Below are 16,082 nucleotides of genomic sequence, written 5' to 3'. Positions count from 1 at the left end.
TACATGTAGTTTCCAGCCTCGAGATCGAGACATGGTGTCTTCTCTCAATCACTCCTTATGGCATCACAACAAAATAGGGTCCTTCATCCACCAAGTCCAACATGAACCTCGTGGTGCTGGCACGTCGTTCTGCCCAAACGTAGGCACGCAGAGCCTGCATCTTAGCAAAGCAGAGCGGGGCCAAGGCCAACGATGGGATGCTTTTCCACACTTCCTTCGGGATCTCTAAAATCTCCAGCGAGGCCATGAAGATCGGAAAGGCGACATTGTGCAATCCTGCACCTGGCTCCATCGACGTCTGATACTGTGTAAATTCAAAGATGATGGTGTTCGCGTACGACGTGGCGAGATCATCGCCCGTGCCCAAGGGATGCAGAGTACGGTGGGCTATCAAGAGCCCCGCCGACCGGTACATTTGAGCCTGCGCTTTCATGGCCAGTATCTCCTGCCTGGAGAACGTACTGATAAAGTCATGTGGCGCTTTGGGCGTCCATGAGAGCAGCCTCTGCTCGATCTGTCGGATACGGGCATTCCCCTCCGACCAAGAGTAACTGGACCGATTCTTGAGCCTCTTGATGACCACACATAGGTCGTAGAATATCGGCAGTAGTGTAGTACAGAGCCCGACCATATGATGGACTATGTGACCTTCTCGGGGCCAGAATTGAAGGATGGGAATCTCACGCCTCAGCAAGCAGGAGACGGTGTCCCAGAAGATCGGGCCGACGGTCAGAGGGTCGAACGTCGCATCCCCTCCCAGCTCCTCGTACCATGGTCGAATCGAGGACAAAGTGTATCGCAGGATGAGTGACGGACCTACGCACACGGTCAAATAGTCAAATGCCGCCAATGTCTGACCAAGGGCCAGCATCGCGAGTGCGTCCTGCAGCCCACCAACTCGCGTGGTTCGGAGTTTCCGCAGAGACATCGCGCCCGGCGCCAGCTCTGACACATCGAAGGCGCCCGAACCGACTCTTGCTCTTTTGCAGGCGTTGAACATTGCCGCGTAAATGTCTTGCAAGAGCACGGGTGAGCAGATGTACGATTGCCGGATGGCGGCGCGGTACCTTGGCACAAAGGTTGGGCCAAGCATGAACAGGTCATATGTCGAGTAGAAGCCCTCGATGATTTTGGGCGAGGAATGAAACAGCTCATTGAGATTGTCTTGGAATCGGTAGGTGTATGGGCCTGGCACTAAGGTTTGAAAGTGCGCATCGTTGCTGTAAACCTCGTTGTCGTATATTGTCGGGGAGCAACCTCCTGCAACACTGGCACCCACATACGACGGAGTTGATGTGCTTTCGCTGGTAGCTGTCGTGGTACTTGTGACCTCCCATACCTGCACAGAACTACCTGGACCCAGGCGCTTGGATGTCGGTCGTCGACCCTGGCGTGGGAGCGAGCGGAGTGTCGTGCAGGTTCGGCCTACCCGTTTGCATGGAGTGCATGTCTTCCCGTCATCCTGAAAGACGCACTTCTCCTTATACCGGTAGCATCGGTCACAGGCTCTTCGAGCAGTCATGCCCTTACCATTTCTTGACTAGGGATGAATACCAACAGTGTCGGGATAAATGTTGATATAGCACAATTTAATTGAAGAGAAAAGACAAAATCATCTGGATGAAAGATTATTCTGTACAGTAAATACGTTACGCTATCCTGCTCCTGGCAGGGTGACCTATGGGGTTACTTTATAACCCCGCAGGAGTTATTAGAGCTGTATACATCCTAGCCCTCCCCACCTACTGCCTATAAGCACCTGATAGGTATATTTCAACTTGCCTAGGAGGTCATTAAACGGTCAACTCGTCGCTCCAAGCCTACAGTTGCTTTCCCAGCCTAAACCTAAGTACACATCATCTATGTACACAATTCATCTGCAAATCTCAACATTCATGGCAATCCTCGATTCATAGTGCATCTGTCCTCATGGCATTCATCGTCCTTCCACTCTTCACTCTTCACACATTCATCAGTCGGTCCGACTGAACCTCCACCCTCGTTGGATGAATCCAGCCCTGTAAATGGCGAGCCTCGACGCTACACGATCCAGATCCAAACCTATGGCGAACGTCGAATGTCAGCGAGTGGTAAAGATCAGAGTGCCTCGGCCAGATTAGGAACTCGCCTTTTGGAGGAAATTCTTGGCTACCGGCTCCTGCCAGACCTCTGCATCAATAGATGCTTTCCCAGTCCAAAGATCCGCTTCCGCCGGGTCGACGAACTTGGTCTTCTTGAATACTTTCCAGAAGATGAAAAGTCCGAAAAAGACACTGCAAGTAATTGTCAGTGTCACCATGCCTCCAACTTTGGCTTGGGCCATAATTACGGGACGGTGATGTACGTGGAAATGAAGGTGTCGGTGTCCCATGGAGTAAAGGCATAAAACCCGTTGAACAACATGAGGACGGCCAAGAACACCATGGTCGCCCAGGCAAGGTAAGGTTGGAATGGCGACTTGAAAGGCAAGTCGTCTCGATTCACGCCTTGCTTCTTCAGAGCGGCATAAAAGCGCACGTATGTGATGCAGATTGTCAGCCAAGAGAACATGGAAACCAGGGCTGAAATGTTGCCTAGCCAGATGAAGACCTTGACCGGTCCGGCCGAACAGCTGAGATAGGTCAAGCCAGTCAGCAGTGCTGTAAACCCCACGCCGTAATAAGGAATTCCTCTATGAAAAGTCAATTTCGCATTCAGAGAGAGTGTCGCTGGCCAGGTTACCTTTTGGAGCAACGAAGGAAAAACCTGGGTGCGAGGCCAAGCTGGGCCATGGCCATCAAGTAGCGACTGCCGTTGTACAAACATGCATTGGCCGCAGAGGTCGCAGAGCTCAGAATTACCACATTGATGATAGATGGGAGTGCTGGAATGCCGGCACGTTTGATCGCGATCACCCAGGGAGAACTGGCGGCGCCCGGGGCGCCAGTCGCCAACGCTGTCAACAGGTCAGGATCATTGTAAGGGACCAGGACTCCAACGGCGAGCGATCCAAGAACATAGAACAAGAGCAGTCGCCAGAACACTCGGCGAATGGCTTTCGGGAGATTCCTCCTTGGATTTTCGGCTTCGCCGGCGGCAATGATGACGGATTCGACGCCTCCGTAGGACAAAGCGCCCATAACGAGACTGAAGAAGAACCCCAGGAATCGTCCCTCCGATCCTCCTGCCACAAAGGTATTCATGGCCCCGGGGTTTTTCCAATACCGAAATCCGATACGATCATGATTTGGACCGCCGCCTAGATCGAGGACCAGGGCCAGAATGAGGAGCCCGACAATTGTGATGATCTTTAAGCTGGCGAACCAGAACTCCGCTTCGCCATAGATGGAGACTGCGAAGAGATTCAGGAACACCAGGAGCACGATGATGATGCTGATCCACACAGCGACCTGCTCAAGCGTCAGGCAGTTAAGACGAACCTTGATACTAGGCCTCCTTCCCCAAAGTACTCACGTTGATGGTCGTGTTCCAATAACCTATGATGACAGCAGCGGCCGAGATTTCAATGCATATCGTAATGGTATAGCTGTACCAACCCTACCAACGGACAGTAAGTCATCATGTCCACCTTGGTGTATTTACCCGGTCCTGCGGCACTTACATTCCATCCGACGGCAAAGCCCAGAGATTTGTCCACATAGCGGGAGGCGAAGCTAGGAAGAGCCGCGGGCATCGGTAGCCATGTGGTCATCTCGCCCAGGCATTGCATCTATATAGACGGTCAGTTCATCCAAACTGCGGTACGGGAAGGCCCGAAGCAGTGATGTACTGACCATTCCAAATATCGCCATACCGGAGATGGTGAATCCTAGAAAGATGCTGAGCGGGCCGGCGGCGGCCAACGCTCTTCCAATTCCCAGAAATAACGCCGTCCCAATCGACCCGCCGAGGCCCATGAATTGGATGTGTCGGGCTTTGAGACTGTCAAAGCATCAGTCAATCTCTGCCAACGGGGACCCTAATTTCAGGTCTTTCTGATGAAAAGGGGTTGGCTAACCCTCGGGCAACATAGCGGTAGGATTCAGCCGCTTGTGGATCGCCATAGAGCTCAGCTGCTTCGGCAAGATGGACAGCACCAGTATGCTCGACTTTGTCGCTGAGCACTCCATCGTCAATGTCGACCCCCATAGGCCGCTGCTCTACATCGAAAGACTTTTTCTCTGACATGGTAAAGCCGTTCCCTGTAAAGAGGTCAAAGTTTTCTTTCCAGATCATCACGGTGGCTGCTCGAATGGACCTATAAGTAGCTGTTCATCGGGGGCCGGATAACAAGACATCCAAGAGATGTCTGGCTATCAGACGGACAAGCAACAGCCGTATCTTTGCCATGTGAGGCATTCCTGGACGTCTTTGCATGACTGCCAAAGATAACTGCAACTGCTGTCACAGTCCTTTACTTGAAGCTTTTCCATTCCCGGCATTTAATCGCCGGTCAAGAGCAGGAGGGTTATTGTATCAGCCAATCTGGGTCAGGCACTACCAGGACTAAGCCCTTTTCAAGATGCCAAAGATAACTGTAGTTTCTATCCCAGTCTTGTAATCAAAACCTTTCCTTTCTCGGCACTTAGTCGCCGGTCAACGAATCCTAGATCTGTCTATCGAAAACAGATTAGACTATGCTGATTCAATCTCTTTGCCTATCAAGTTTTCAATACGGTAGACAGTTCGCCTCTCCTAAAATTGACCTTATCTGTTGTAAAGAATATTCTACCACGTGGCCCAGGCGAGTCTTAGAGAAAGACTATTTTATCACCAATCAATTTTGTAATCAAGATAAGAGCAGGACGTCAGGTGTTTGACATCAGTGATAGACCCGACTATCTTATCCAGGCATATATGTACTTCTCTAGATCAGTACAGGGTTGATAAACCTCTAGGCATGACTTGATGATTATTTTCCCTATGATCATGTTGATTAAATATATACCGTATCAACCCAATAACAGGTTCAGCTTATGGCTGGCCCCGTTATCGTACGTATATCGTCCCTTTGGGCTACAGGCAAATCTAGTAATCATAGAATACCAGCGTCCTCACCTCAATGCTCTCCCTGGGTGAATCATTCTCATGCGCTGGATTCACAAACGCTGTGTGCGGAATTCTCCTCGCGCGGCCATCGTCAACAGAATCGAAGCACTTGATGAGCAGTGGTTCATCGGGTCGTTGCGCGTACTTGAAGTACCACTGGTGGCTCGGGTTAGGCTTGACCACGTATGTCTCGCCCTCGCGGTCTGGGTAGACCAACTTGGCGGGGACGAGATCACTGTCGGGCACGGAATGGGCGTCGGCAAGGGTGAGCGGGTCTCTGAAAATGGTCTTAATCGGTCGCCACACCTGCGGCACGGAAAGAGTTGAGCCTATCGCATCGATCGTTGAGGAAGGAGGGGACTTACGTTGATGATCTGGTATCGCTTCTTGAGAAGCTCGTCGGCTTCATCAGGAAGGTGGTGCTTAACACGCTTCTCTGAGGCACCATAAGACTGGTCAATGTGTACCCGGCGTGCAGGGCCACGGAGCTGGCCAGCGATGTCGCGTGCGTCGGTGGTCGCACGGCGGATCGTGTGATCGAAGATGAAAATGCGAGTTGCTCCAGTGCTGTAGGACAGAAGATCAGTATTAGGGAGGCTTCATCCGCGGGTCCGACTGGAAGGTTGCTCACGTATCCTTCAGAAGTTGTTCAACTTCCGGGTAATATTCTGCCTTAATCTTCTCGTCGTTGCGGAAATCCTTCTCCTTGCTTTCATGCTTCACAAACTGAAAGCCGTGACTGTCGAGGGTGTATTTATCCTCGTCTCCCGAAATGTCGTGGATGACCACTTTCTGGGCGACATGAGGGCGGAGTTGAGTGTCTGGTTTACTAATGGTTCAAATCTTAGAATGGAGGATCTCTTTTGAACTGGTACTTGACCGACTGAGAAACTCACCCCACGTAAGCAGGAGCGGGCAGAGTTCCATCACCGGGATCCTTGTAATAGTTCAGCTCCGTAGCGACGTCGTGCTTTGCAAGCTTCTGTTCCTGCGCAAAAGGTTCGACGACCTGCCCGAAGGTGTTGCCCGGGGCATGCTGAACTGCAGCGGTAGCCATGATTTGATGTATCTTATTCAGGCACTCTGGAAATGATTTGGGGTTGTACTTCGCCTCAACAACAGCTTCCAGATGTGATTGACTGTCTAGATATATCGCCTCGACCCCTCACATGAATTTGTAATCTGGTCACCTTCCCGAGCACGCGATACATGCAAAAAGCATGTCATGCCTCGGACATCATCATGAAAGTTGTTGGACTACCTTGTCGAATGGCCTACGGGCTCTTTGCTATGTGGCTAGGCTACCCTTGTCTCCGCGGGTGTACCACTCCAAGACTCATCGTGCTGCCTGAGAGCTATGGATATGCCGTTGTACTGAACTAGGTCATCCCTCCATGCACCCCCCTTTGCTTAGAAATGCTCGTTGAATGGCCTCACATCAATTTCCTGCGTAAAAGCTGATTTATGTTGCGTATGCAGGTTCCAGTAGCTTTCGGCAATCTTGTAACCAGTCAACATCTGACGTGAACAGCAAATGGCTTGGGACACTCACAGCAAACGGGCTTATCTTGCCATCCGGTGTTACATCATTGTTAGCAGCATGCGCTGCATCGGGGACATCGATGCCGCCATCGATGATGGCGTGGGCGACATGAACTCCCGCCGGACCAAATTCTCGGGCCAGAGACTGGGTCAAGATACGTCCCGCAGACTTGCCTGCCGCGATAACAGACCATAGTTTGGACCCTCTGATTGACGCAGTCGCTCCAGTGACTATCAAAGTTGGCGGATGAGGAGAACTGTCGACAGATTTCAGAAGGAGTGGGACTGTGCGTTGAGCAAAAGTGAAGAGACCACGGCTAGAATATAATCCTCCATTAGAGACACGACTCTGAGTGAAGGGGCTTTTGCAAGGGAAACTAGGACATACACATTGCCGTTGAGGCTGACGTCCAAATCCTCCAAATTCAGCTCCAGGAAGGGCTTGCGACTTGGCCGCGAGTTTGGTCGGACATTATAGATGGCCGCGACAAGCTGCAACCCCTCGAACTCCTTGTTGATGGTTTCAAACGCCGAAGCGAGGGAAGCCTCGTCTGTTGCATCTGCGGAAATGCCAATCGCTCTCCCGCCGGCCTTGTTGATCTGAGCAACAACGTCGCTGTAGCTTTCCGGGTGACGAGCCAGCAAGACCACCGGGTAGAACTCGGAGAATTTGAGAGCGACCGATCTCCCAGTGCCGGGGCCGATACCAGCTACAAGCGCGAAGAACTTGTTGGACACCATCCTGTGGCTGTAGTTTGAAGACACCTAAGGATTCCGTTTTGTCAGAGTCGAGCAAGTATATGTTGGCAACAACGTCAAATTATAAGTACACCATCATGTTGCATAAAATTGCGTGACAAGGCAAGTATATTGTGCAACATGGCTGCCTGATGGAGATGCTCTCAACAGTCCCCTCATAGGCAGGGTCATGTGTTGTCTACCCTAGATAGACCTTCGCATGAGTAATCCAACAATCTTACAGGCGTCCGCTCGCAGGAGAACTTCCTCGTCAGCTGGTGTTATTGTAGACATTAGTAAGCAAGAAGAAGTGAATCTTCGTTCCGCCATGCGAGATTACACCACATCATACTTCCTCATCCAACTGCGGAGGTTGTCGTTCGTGCTGTTGACATGGCTTTCTTCCTTAGCTTGATCAGTAGAATGTCTTGCGTGGATGCAGCCGAGTTAGGGAGAGCGTGCGAATCACATACATGGAGGTGCATGTTGGGAAGGACTCACTCGATATAGCTTGTAGGTGGCTTGCCATCCTGTTAAAGCAGCACTGACGCGGGGTACATGACTTGGTCACTTTGCTGCCCAACCCAGGAGATTTTCATCTCAAGGGTTCACCCAACGGTAAGTAACATAAGGCAGAGCAGACTCAGCGAGCTGTTAATTCCTTAGACCAGCATGGAGAACCCCGACTCTGATACACCGTAAGCTCATCTCACTATTACCTATGAAGACGAGAACCTAATGTCGATTGCTTGAATCTGCAGTGTCCTTTCCGCCCTCACCCTTCAGGCTCTGGGCGAATTCCGTGCCGAGCAAGCACTACAATTAGACTGTTTTGAGCAGCTGAATTCTAGTCATGATCAAGATCCCGCGTGGAACCAGGCCAAGGCCTTATCCATGGACATGTTTCCCGAGGACTGGAACGCCAGCCAGTTTTGGGTGGGCCAATCTACTCACTGTACATCTCACTCTATTGTTCCTGACCCGGTAGTGACAAAGTACGACACTGCATCTGCTACCCTCCTCGCCCAACAGCTTCTTAACGGCATGACCTCTGACACTTGTATCGCAATAATCTCGACTCCAAGTGTTTTTGTGCAGTTGAAGAAGCTCTTAGTGATTATACTTACCATTCCCTGGCCCCTATTTTACTGACTAGCGGAAGCTGGAGGAGGAAAAACAGCCAGCCAGAGTATCTCTCTTCGAATGGGATGAGCGGTTCCGCGTTTTCGACGAATTCATTCCTTATGACTTCGAGAAACCTGAGAAACTTGACCGTGAGCACATCGAGTCTGTATGCCATATAGGTTCGACCATTCAAAGCTAACCTGCCACCTATCAACCTAGCTTCTTTGAAGGGCGTCTTCGATCATATCCTCTACGATCCACCATACCACAGCGTGGACTGCCAAACCAAAGGTTAGCACCAGTCAACGTTGATATTTTTGTTTCACCCCCTGTCATGGTGGAAAGCTGATTTGAGAGGAAATATAGTCGCTGCAACAGTTTCATGGCTGCTCAAGCCTGCCACGACTCGCACAAATACCGTCCAAGATAGAGACAGGTTGCACAACAACAGGATTATCATCTGTACAGGCGATACAATGGCGGCTACTATCACGAAGCTTTACCCGAGCCACTTTGCCACTACATTCTCGCCTTCTCATACTGGGCATCGTCTCAACAACCAGTACCGATGCTTTGCAGATTACGAATGCCAGGACTGGACCAGGCTGTCAGAAGCATGAAGAAGCCGCCACCTACTTAGGCGACGCCTGAGTTCTGGGTCGGTCGAAGCAGGATTCAATTCAAGTACAAACTGTCGTCCAACTGAGTTTGTAGCTGGCTTCGACAAGTCCCCCACCTAGGATATGGCAGCCGCCCCGGTCTGCCATACCATGAGTTGAATCACCACCGCCAGACCTGTCACCATAAGCTCGTCCATAAACATTTTGTTATCTACCAGCTGCTGGCCAAACATTTCGATCTGGCCGATCCGAGTTCTGGACCAATTTGCTGCCGAGAACCGAGCCACCGTAACGCCATCATCCTCGTGTACACACTCAAAGTCCATCGTCCGCCAACGGTTCTTGCCCTTCCACTTGAAGGATTGAGAGGGGTAGATTTGTGACGAGTATGAGTAGCTCGCTGAAAAGATCCCTCGGTGGTGGAGCGTTAGGTTGGCGCCGTTGATACCGACGTCGATGTCTGTCTTGAGACAATGAAATACAACAGTCGCGATCTCGATATCTGTCGCAATAGGAGATCTAGTCCGGATCACCATATTCGGCTTTTGCCAGCGCAAGTCTGCAGTGTACACCTCGGTGCCGTTGTCAGTGTCGGTGACTCGAACGGTTTTCGCCTTCCAATTTGTGTACTGCAGTTGGAACCTGCGGCAGGGTACTTGGGCAGGATGTGCTTGCACAGGGGAGGCATTCATGGCCTCTGAAGTCGAGTCATGCTGGTAGACATAAGCAGGAGGTGGTTGATTCTGTCAAGATTTATTCTTGTTAGCCTCGATTTCATGCAATCACGACTGTATTATACCATTCCAGCCAAACCTTCTCTTCCAGTAGTTGTGTACGGGCTTACCTCATGCTCTTCAAACAGGTTGCGATCTTTCATATCCCCTTCTTTTCGATCCTGGAGGATGGTCCTGGCAGACATTCTCGGAGTCTTCGGCGTTGAGTCGGCGAGTCGGTGAATATAGAGCGATTCGGAGTGACTGTGAGCTACCTGATTCTCCTCTCAGAACAATATTGTGAGAGTGTTCCCTTCGTTATATGGTACAAGTCTCAAGTATGTAGCATCTTGATCTACATTCGCAAGGGAGGCACTGCCATGCTTGGCGTAACCACAATTAGAAAGCCCATCAACGTCATATAATACTGTACTATGCGTAAGTGCATGCATATGTGTCTCTTGGTGAGACTAACCGTATCTAGTTCTATGCCGCGCTCCCAAGCCTTGTGGGTCTGCGTTTAAACATACATGTAGTAATGACTAGCGTTGACCTAAGGCAATCAAATGCGAATATACTATATGCATTCACAACTTCAACCTATGGAATCTCTTCAATATGACTGTAGGGGAGATTTAAACATGTCTCGTCCTTAAACCCCTTCAACTCGCAGCCCCTCAACAGCTTCGCCACCTTCTCCGCCATCAGAAATGGCGTATTAACATCTTTCTTACCATACCGTAGCGTCACATCCTTAGCACACAGCTCTTCGAGCCGAAACCCCTATTACACGTATAAGCTGAAATCCCACGCCGGTCCTTTACACCCTTGCCCAAATACCTCCCTCATGCTCTCCACTACAATGTCCCTGAACTCCAAATTATCCAAACACCTAACATCCCTCTCACTCTTGCCCTCTACACTCTTCATAAAAGTGTGCTCGAAAGCGTTCTTGTCCCTATTCTTTGCTGCGTCGCCAAATTTCCCATCGAGCACCTTGACAATCATCGAAGACGGTAGTTAGGTCCCCGTAATTACCAAAGCCTTGACTCCAGACGACATGCCTTGTATCCCAACCGTCAACGAATATATCCCTAATACGACCAAGGTTCCTAGCGGCCTCGCCCGCGGGATTTCCTTCATGTACGCTACTATATACGGAGCTCCTTCCGAGTCGCCTTCTATATAGAATTAAGAAATGTTAAGGTGGTCAATGAGCGTAAGAACATCAATAGGCTAGTCGAAGATTCGACGTGAGGGCCGGAAGGTGGTAAAGCCCCACTCCCGGGCGATCAATAGAGATCATGTGGAGAGGTGTTGGTATTTGCTTGCTCTTAAAGTCAATAAAAGCCGCTTCAATGCGGGAGCTAGGGAAGCCATGGCAGCACAAGATTATCGTTGCAGGGGCTTTAAGGGAAGGAGGGGACCCGTAAGTTGCGTCACTAGGTGTACGACTATCAGGGAGTGTGAAGGTGTGGTAGCTTCTCGTGTCTCGTCTTCTGGTAGAATATATACACCGGCTATCGCTTGTCTGGCAGATTCTACACGGTTGAACACCGTTACACTGGACACTGGGTGCGGTTGGCCCAAAGCCACTCTTCGTATCATTGAATATGTACCTTCGCCTTCTTGACTCTGCAACGATCACATCTATAGTACGCTGATCTCTGATATGATCGAATTTAGCGCGGTCTTGGATGCTGTTTTCCTGTTATGCATCGAGATTGAGAGGTGATTTGCACGAGAATGCATTCAGCTGGTGAATCTCAAAAGCATCAATGAGACCTTTCGGCGAATAATCAGTAAGTTGCAGCCGGCACAGTTCGCGGGGGCTACAGATACATACCTTGTACGGCCGCATACATGCCCAGTCCACACATGGATAACGACGCCAAAGCATAGATGGTGTGCCAGATGTTGATGGCGACTTGCAGATAGCCACCACTGAAATAGCCGCGAACCAATCGTTGGACCGTTGTTTCATTCCTCAGCACTCGGCCAGTATTGACGTCAAAGCCTTCGCCAATACTGGGACGTATAGCGTTTCTCTGCATGTCGTAGCCCAATGCAAACAGTGGTGGCATGGTGTATGTCAAGGTCAACAATAGAGATGCTGAGATGACACTGACAAACCCACCGAAGTCTGGTATCGCCGCAGCTATGATGAATGCTATCATCCACCAAACCGGAACGATAGCAGCGTAAAGGATTTTGCCCATCTTGGACGTCAAAGATGGGAGATTGAAAGCGTCGGCCAAAACCGAGTTGTAAAAGACCTTGACTCCTATGTTGCCATATAGACCGGCACAGATCAGTGCGGCGAGCAACGAGAGCATGTTGCCTGCTGTTTGCCATCCATATGCGCTGACGCCTTGGTAACTGGGATAAAAGCTGTACTGGCCCTGGAAATGGTAGATGAAGCACCCATAAACGAGGTAGACGGTGTAAATGAACATCTGAGCACCCCACATGGCTTTGAGAAAGTCACGAGGTCGCCTCATCTCGGCCAAGAATTCCACGAACAGCTGCACGCCAGCATAAGCCAAAACACCAGACAGGAGACCGTTGATCGAGCCGACTAGACTGTTGGAAGGCAGACCTCCATAATGCATGACGGATGGATAGTTGCCGGCGGCATCGGGAGTGATAGTAGAAGGATCGACAGCACTTCCAGCCGATCCCAAAACTGCAATCTTATAGTTCGGGGGCGAATTCGCGATCACACCCATGCTGATGAAGATGACCAGCATATTCAACCAGACTGCTAGATTGGCGACCAATCCATATGCTTTGAGTGTACGGATCTGCGAAAGACAGAAACCCGTGCAAACAAAGAGGACTGGGCAGACAACGTAGCAGAGGCGATACCGGGAGACGGAAGAAATGTTTTGTCCATATTGGATGGTAATTTGGCCGAGGATCAAAAGCACTGCAAGTGCTTGTGCGAAATTGGTGATATGACGAGCGGTTCGTCCCCACGTCCGGAAACCGAGGTCACCATAGTTCCGCGCTGGGAATTCGTAACTGTCGACACCGAGGAAAACGCGCCAGACCAGGTAGCCCGAATAGCCTGCGAGGAACCCAAACACAGTGTACAATGCGATGCCTGACTTAGTCAGTCTGCGAGGCTGCCTCAGGGTGGGCTCCCTTCTGGTATGGAAAAGGGGAGGGGGTTTCACTCACCTGGCCCCCAGCCTAAAGTGCCGAGTGAGTAGGCCACGCCAAATGGGCCCAATATATCGGTCGTAATCAAGTAGAAGCCTATCCAATAAGTGATTCAGCTGATTGGCACCCACTCGGAATATATATGATATAAGTACTTACAAGCGCCCCAAGAAGCTGTGCGAAATGCCCGACTCGCATTCGTCCACTCCTTGTCTGAGATATCAAATTTGGTTTGAACTTTTGTCGTTGAGGTTTTGGCTGAAATCACAGGCCCGGTTTGCACAACAGCCTCGTCTTGAGCTGAAGGGCGATTGGAGGATCGCCCCCACGAAATGACCGACCGCCATCCCTGTGTTGGGTTTTCGGAGCAGGAATCTTCTTCCCTTCTTGTCTTCTGTGCATAGTAGTGATACTCTTCAAAAGTCACGTTGGAATCATGTAGCTTCCGGTGTTGAGGTTTGATGAGTGTGGTGATTGTCTCACCCTCAGTCGCATTTTGTGAGGTTACAACAGCCTCAGTTGGTTGAATCTTGTCATCCATAGTGCGCGCTTCCAGGATCAGATGGAACAACTTTTTCTGTTCAGCACAGGCATAGTTATGTGAGTTATGTTAGTTTTATAGAATTTGGGGAGGCACAAGGGACATCATAAACGATGCCGAGGTCTGTGCGCTCCAAAGAAGTACGCTGTGTGGCTGTTGTACTCCGTAGAACACACGGCTACTCAAAGCGAGATAAGCCAGATTAAATTTCAGGAGCCGGCTTGCATGGCTCGAAGCTCTGATAAGTTGATCCCCATACTCGACTCCGGGTTAGAAATTCACAGTTAGCTCGCGGGACGCACTATTTGAGGCAACTCATCTACGTCTACGGAGTACGTTAGGGGGAAGTCAGCCGGTACGTGGTGAAAGGTTGGCTAAGAATGTCATGATTCATCAACTGTCACCCATAGGCGAGATCGGTAGTGGTGATATGTGTGGGAGTCTAATGTTCGCCTATTTTGACCTAAATCACGCCAAGAGTTAATTGTGGCAACTACAAACATACTGTATCTCTCTTCGGACTACTTGATGAAGGTTGTGTCATCCAGGCCATGTAGAATTATTGGCGTCAGGGAAGTTTAGATCCTAGTTTATTTGTTATACCCACTTTTGTGCGAAACTAATCTTATCTTTCCATATAGATTTAAAAGGTTCTATATCATCTACCTAGACCCCTTGTTGTTATACGATTCGGTTATAGAGTACTCGGTCCAGAATACTTGCTATACCAACCTTTTACGATCCTACTCTTATCTCGCTTAACTGCCCTATTCTGAGTTGAATCCTTAATCGAAAAGTGTACGGAGTATTCGTTCTCAACCCCTTATTGTCACGCATGAGTGAAGCCTATCTCGCTTGCAAAACCCTGTTGTATGGTGGCAACTAGTTAGTTATTCTGTTTTGTTACACGCCACGATTCTTGTTCTACCATGAAGTCACTGTTCAATGGATTCTAGATTAACTGTTTCATTAACGATATCGTTTCATTTTGAGTGCCTCGGAATCAGTGGGCGTATTGACCACCGACTTTTGTTGCTCGAATCTTTCGGCACTGTGTCACTTCTCATCCACTACCGAGTCACGGCCGTTACATCACAGTATATTGTATCCTTGTCCTCCATCAAGCATCATTAGTAGCTCCTTAACTCACTTTGCCTCTGCCTAGCAGCTCACATTTTTGGCGCATCTATCAAAAAGATCACCTGGCCTCTAGAGAAATTGGGGATTGAAAATGCCGGAGTGCGATATTCTCGTTGTGGGTGCCGGTTGCTTTGGACTTTCGACCGCACTACATCTTCGGCGAAGAAATATGGGCAAAGTTATTCTTCTCGACCGCGAGCCGTTACCCTACTCAGATGCCGCTTCGCAAGACTCTTCGAGGATCATTCGTGCAGATTATCCCGATCCTTTCCATGCAAAACTCGGACTCGAAGCGATAGAACAGTGGCGCCACGATTCAACTTTCAGTCCTGCCTACCATCAGTCGGGATTTCTTGTCGCTGACATGCCAGGAGGGACCTTTGTGCGCAAGTCACTTCAAACACAAAAGCAACTTGGTCACCAGAATGTTCGGATGATGGATTTTTCAAATATAAAGAGTAAATGGCCCGGATTATCTGGAAGTTTAGATAATGGTTGGGACCTATACTACAATCCAGTGAGTCCTTGCTCAGTCGAGAAGACAGAACAGACCCATTTTCTGATGCTTTTTCTGTTGTAGGAGGCAGGCTGGGCCAATGCACGACAAGCAATGCTCTCAGCTCTGAGCGAGTTCCGGGCCCGAGGAGGTGAATTTATCAGCGGACCGCCAGGGGCTTTGGAAACTCTTCTTTTCAAAGACACAGAGTCAGTACCGAAAGTTGTAGGAGTTCGTACAGTCGATGGCACGTCCTACCATGCTCCCAAGGTTGTCCTTGCGACAGGTGCACATGTCATCAAGCATGTCAAAGCAGGCTCTATGGTTGCATCAATCGGGTGGTGTGTGGCACACTGGCGGCTGACCCCAGATCAGCAGGCAGTATGGGCCAATCATCCTGTCGTCAACCTTCATAACCATGGCTACTTCTTTCCTCCAGATTCCACTGGATTGATGAAGATGGGCTGGGGCATCATCTCATACACCAATGCGGCTGGGCCATGGCTGAGTGTAGGTATTCCAACAGAAGCTGAACACGGCATCCGCCACATATTGAGAATGGTGGCACCGAGTCTTGAGCATAAAGAATTCTTTGATATGAAAATATGCTGGGACGGGATGGTGGGGGATCGCCACTTCTTGATATCCCGTGTACCTTCCTACGACGGACTCGTCGTTGCTTGTGGTGGCTCGGGCCATGGGTTCAAGTTTCTGCCTATTATAGGCAGATATGTCGCAGACTTGATCGAGAGCAAACTGGATAGTGAGTACGAACAACGATGGGCTTGGAGAGAGCAGCATATTGAGGCCTTGACAGGGGCGATGAAAGGAAGATTGGTCAAGGAGTTGGCGGATGTCGTCCTCGGAGCGCGTCTGTAGAGCAAGGTTTTGAATATCTTGTTAATATGTGTGAAAGCAATCGCAAAAGTGATCCCTGGCTTCTGTAATTGTCACCTTAAATCCTTTAAGTATTC

The 16,082-nt window shown here is 49.9% G+C and overlaps 9 protein-coding genes across 9 annotated transcripts; 2 read left to right on the top strand and 7 right to left on the bottom strand.

Annotated features, from left to right (window-relative positions):
* Positions 1-55: 55 nt before the first annotated feature.
* A1O3_08987 (uncharacterized protein) lies at positions 56-1,522 on the bottom strand (the record flags this gene model as incomplete). The annotated part of the gene is made up of 1 exon (XM_007739083.1): positions 56-1,522. The coding sequence occupies one exon, from the start codon at positions 1,520-1,522 to the stop codon at positions 56-58; it is 1,467 nt and encodes a 488-aa protein (XP_007737273.1).
* Positions 1,523-2,116: 594 nt separating this feature from the next.
* On the bottom strand, positions 2,117-4,167 carry A1O3_08986 (AAT family amino acid transporter; the record flags this gene model as incomplete). The annotated part of the gene is made up of 7 exons (XM_007739082.1): positions 2,117-2,273; positions 2,330-2,671; positions 2,722-3,389; positions 3,454-3,537; positions 3,602-3,709; positions 3,774-3,921; positions 3,998-4,167. The coding sequence occupies 7 exons, from the start codon at positions 4,165-4,167 to the stop codon at positions 2,117-2,119; spliced, it is 1,677 nt and encodes a 558-aa protein (XP_007737272.1).
* An 840-nt stretch (positions 4,168-5,007) lies between these two features.
* Positions 5,008-6,085, bottom strand: A1O3_08985 (uncharacterized protein; the record flags this gene model as incomplete). Its single annotated transcript, XM_007739081.1, has 4 exons — positions 5,008-5,334; positions 5,394-5,595; positions 5,660-5,857; positions 5,925-6,085. 4 exons carry the CDS (start codon positions 6,083-6,085, stop codon positions 5,008-5,010), a joined length of 888 nt encoding a protein of 295 aa, XP_007737271.1.
* A 353-nt stretch (positions 6,086-6,438) lies between these two features.
* Positions 6,439-7,311, bottom strand: A1O3_08984 (uncharacterized protein; the record flags this gene model as incomplete). The annotated part of the gene is made up of 3 exons (XM_007739080.1): positions 6,439-6,528; positions 6,581-6,887; positions 6,959-7,311. The coding sequence occupies 3 exons, from the start codon at positions 7,309-7,311 to the stop codon at positions 6,439-6,441; spliced, it is 750 nt and encodes a 249-aa protein (XP_007737270.1).
* A 669-nt stretch (positions 7,312-7,980) lies between these two features.
* Positions 7,981-8,729, top strand: A1O3_08983 (uncharacterized protein; the record flags this gene model as incomplete). Its single annotated transcript, XM_007739079.1, has 4 exons — positions 7,981-8,006; positions 8,070-8,421; positions 8,465-8,582; positions 8,653-8,729. 4 exons carry the CDS (start codon positions 7,981-7,983, stop codon positions 8,727-8,729), a joined length of 573 nt encoding a protein of 190 aa, XP_007737269.1.
* Positions 8,730-9,169: 440 nt separating this feature from the next.
* Positions 9,170-9,972, bottom strand: A1O3_08982 (uncharacterized protein; the record flags this gene model as incomplete). Its single annotated transcript, XM_007739078.1, has 2 exons — positions 9,170-9,796; positions 9,898-9,972. 2 exons carry the CDS (start codon positions 9,970-9,972, stop codon positions 9,170-9,172), a joined length of 702 nt encoding a protein of 233 aa, XP_007737268.1.
* Positions 9,973-11,042: 1,070 nt separating this feature from the next.
* Positions 11,043-11,258, bottom strand: A1O3_08981 (uncharacterized protein; the record flags this gene model as incomplete). Its single annotated transcript, XM_007739077.1, has 1 exon — positions 11,043-11,258. A coding segment is annotated over one exon (216 nt), but the record flags the coding sequence as incomplete, so codon positions are not given.
* A 219-nt stretch (positions 11,259-11,477) lies between these two features.
* Positions 11,478-13,472, bottom strand: A1O3_08980 (uncharacterized protein; the record flags this gene model as incomplete). The annotated part of the gene is made up of 4 exons (XM_007739076.1): positions 11,478-11,551; positions 11,613-12,872; positions 12,950-13,027; positions 13,091-13,472. 4 exons carry the CDS (start codon positions 13,470-13,472, stop codon positions 11,478-11,480), a joined length of 1,794 nt encoding a protein of 597 aa, XP_007737266.1.
* A 1,231-nt stretch (positions 13,473-14,703) lies between these two features.
* Positions 14,704-15,987, top strand: A1O3_08979 (uncharacterized protein; the record flags this gene model as incomplete). Its single annotated transcript, XM_007739075.1, has 2 exons — positions 14,704-15,129; positions 15,193-15,987. 2 exons carry the CDS (start codon positions 14,704-14,706, stop codon positions 15,985-15,987), a joined length of 1,221 nt encoding a protein of 406 aa, XP_007737265.1.
* Positions 15,988-16,082: the final 95 nt, after the last annotated feature.

The sequence above is a fragment of the Capronia epimyces genome (assembly GCF_000585565.1).
Source record: "Capronia epimyces CBS 606.96 chromosome Unknown aczIQ-supercont1.9, whole genome shotgun sequence".
Classification (NCBI taxonomy): Eukaryota; Fungi; Ascomycota; class Eurotiomycetes; order Chaetothyriales; family Herpotrichiellaceae; genus Capronia; species Capronia epimyces.
Note: the sequence above shows the minus strand (reverse complement) of the source record. Positions and strands in the feature narration are given on the sequence as shown.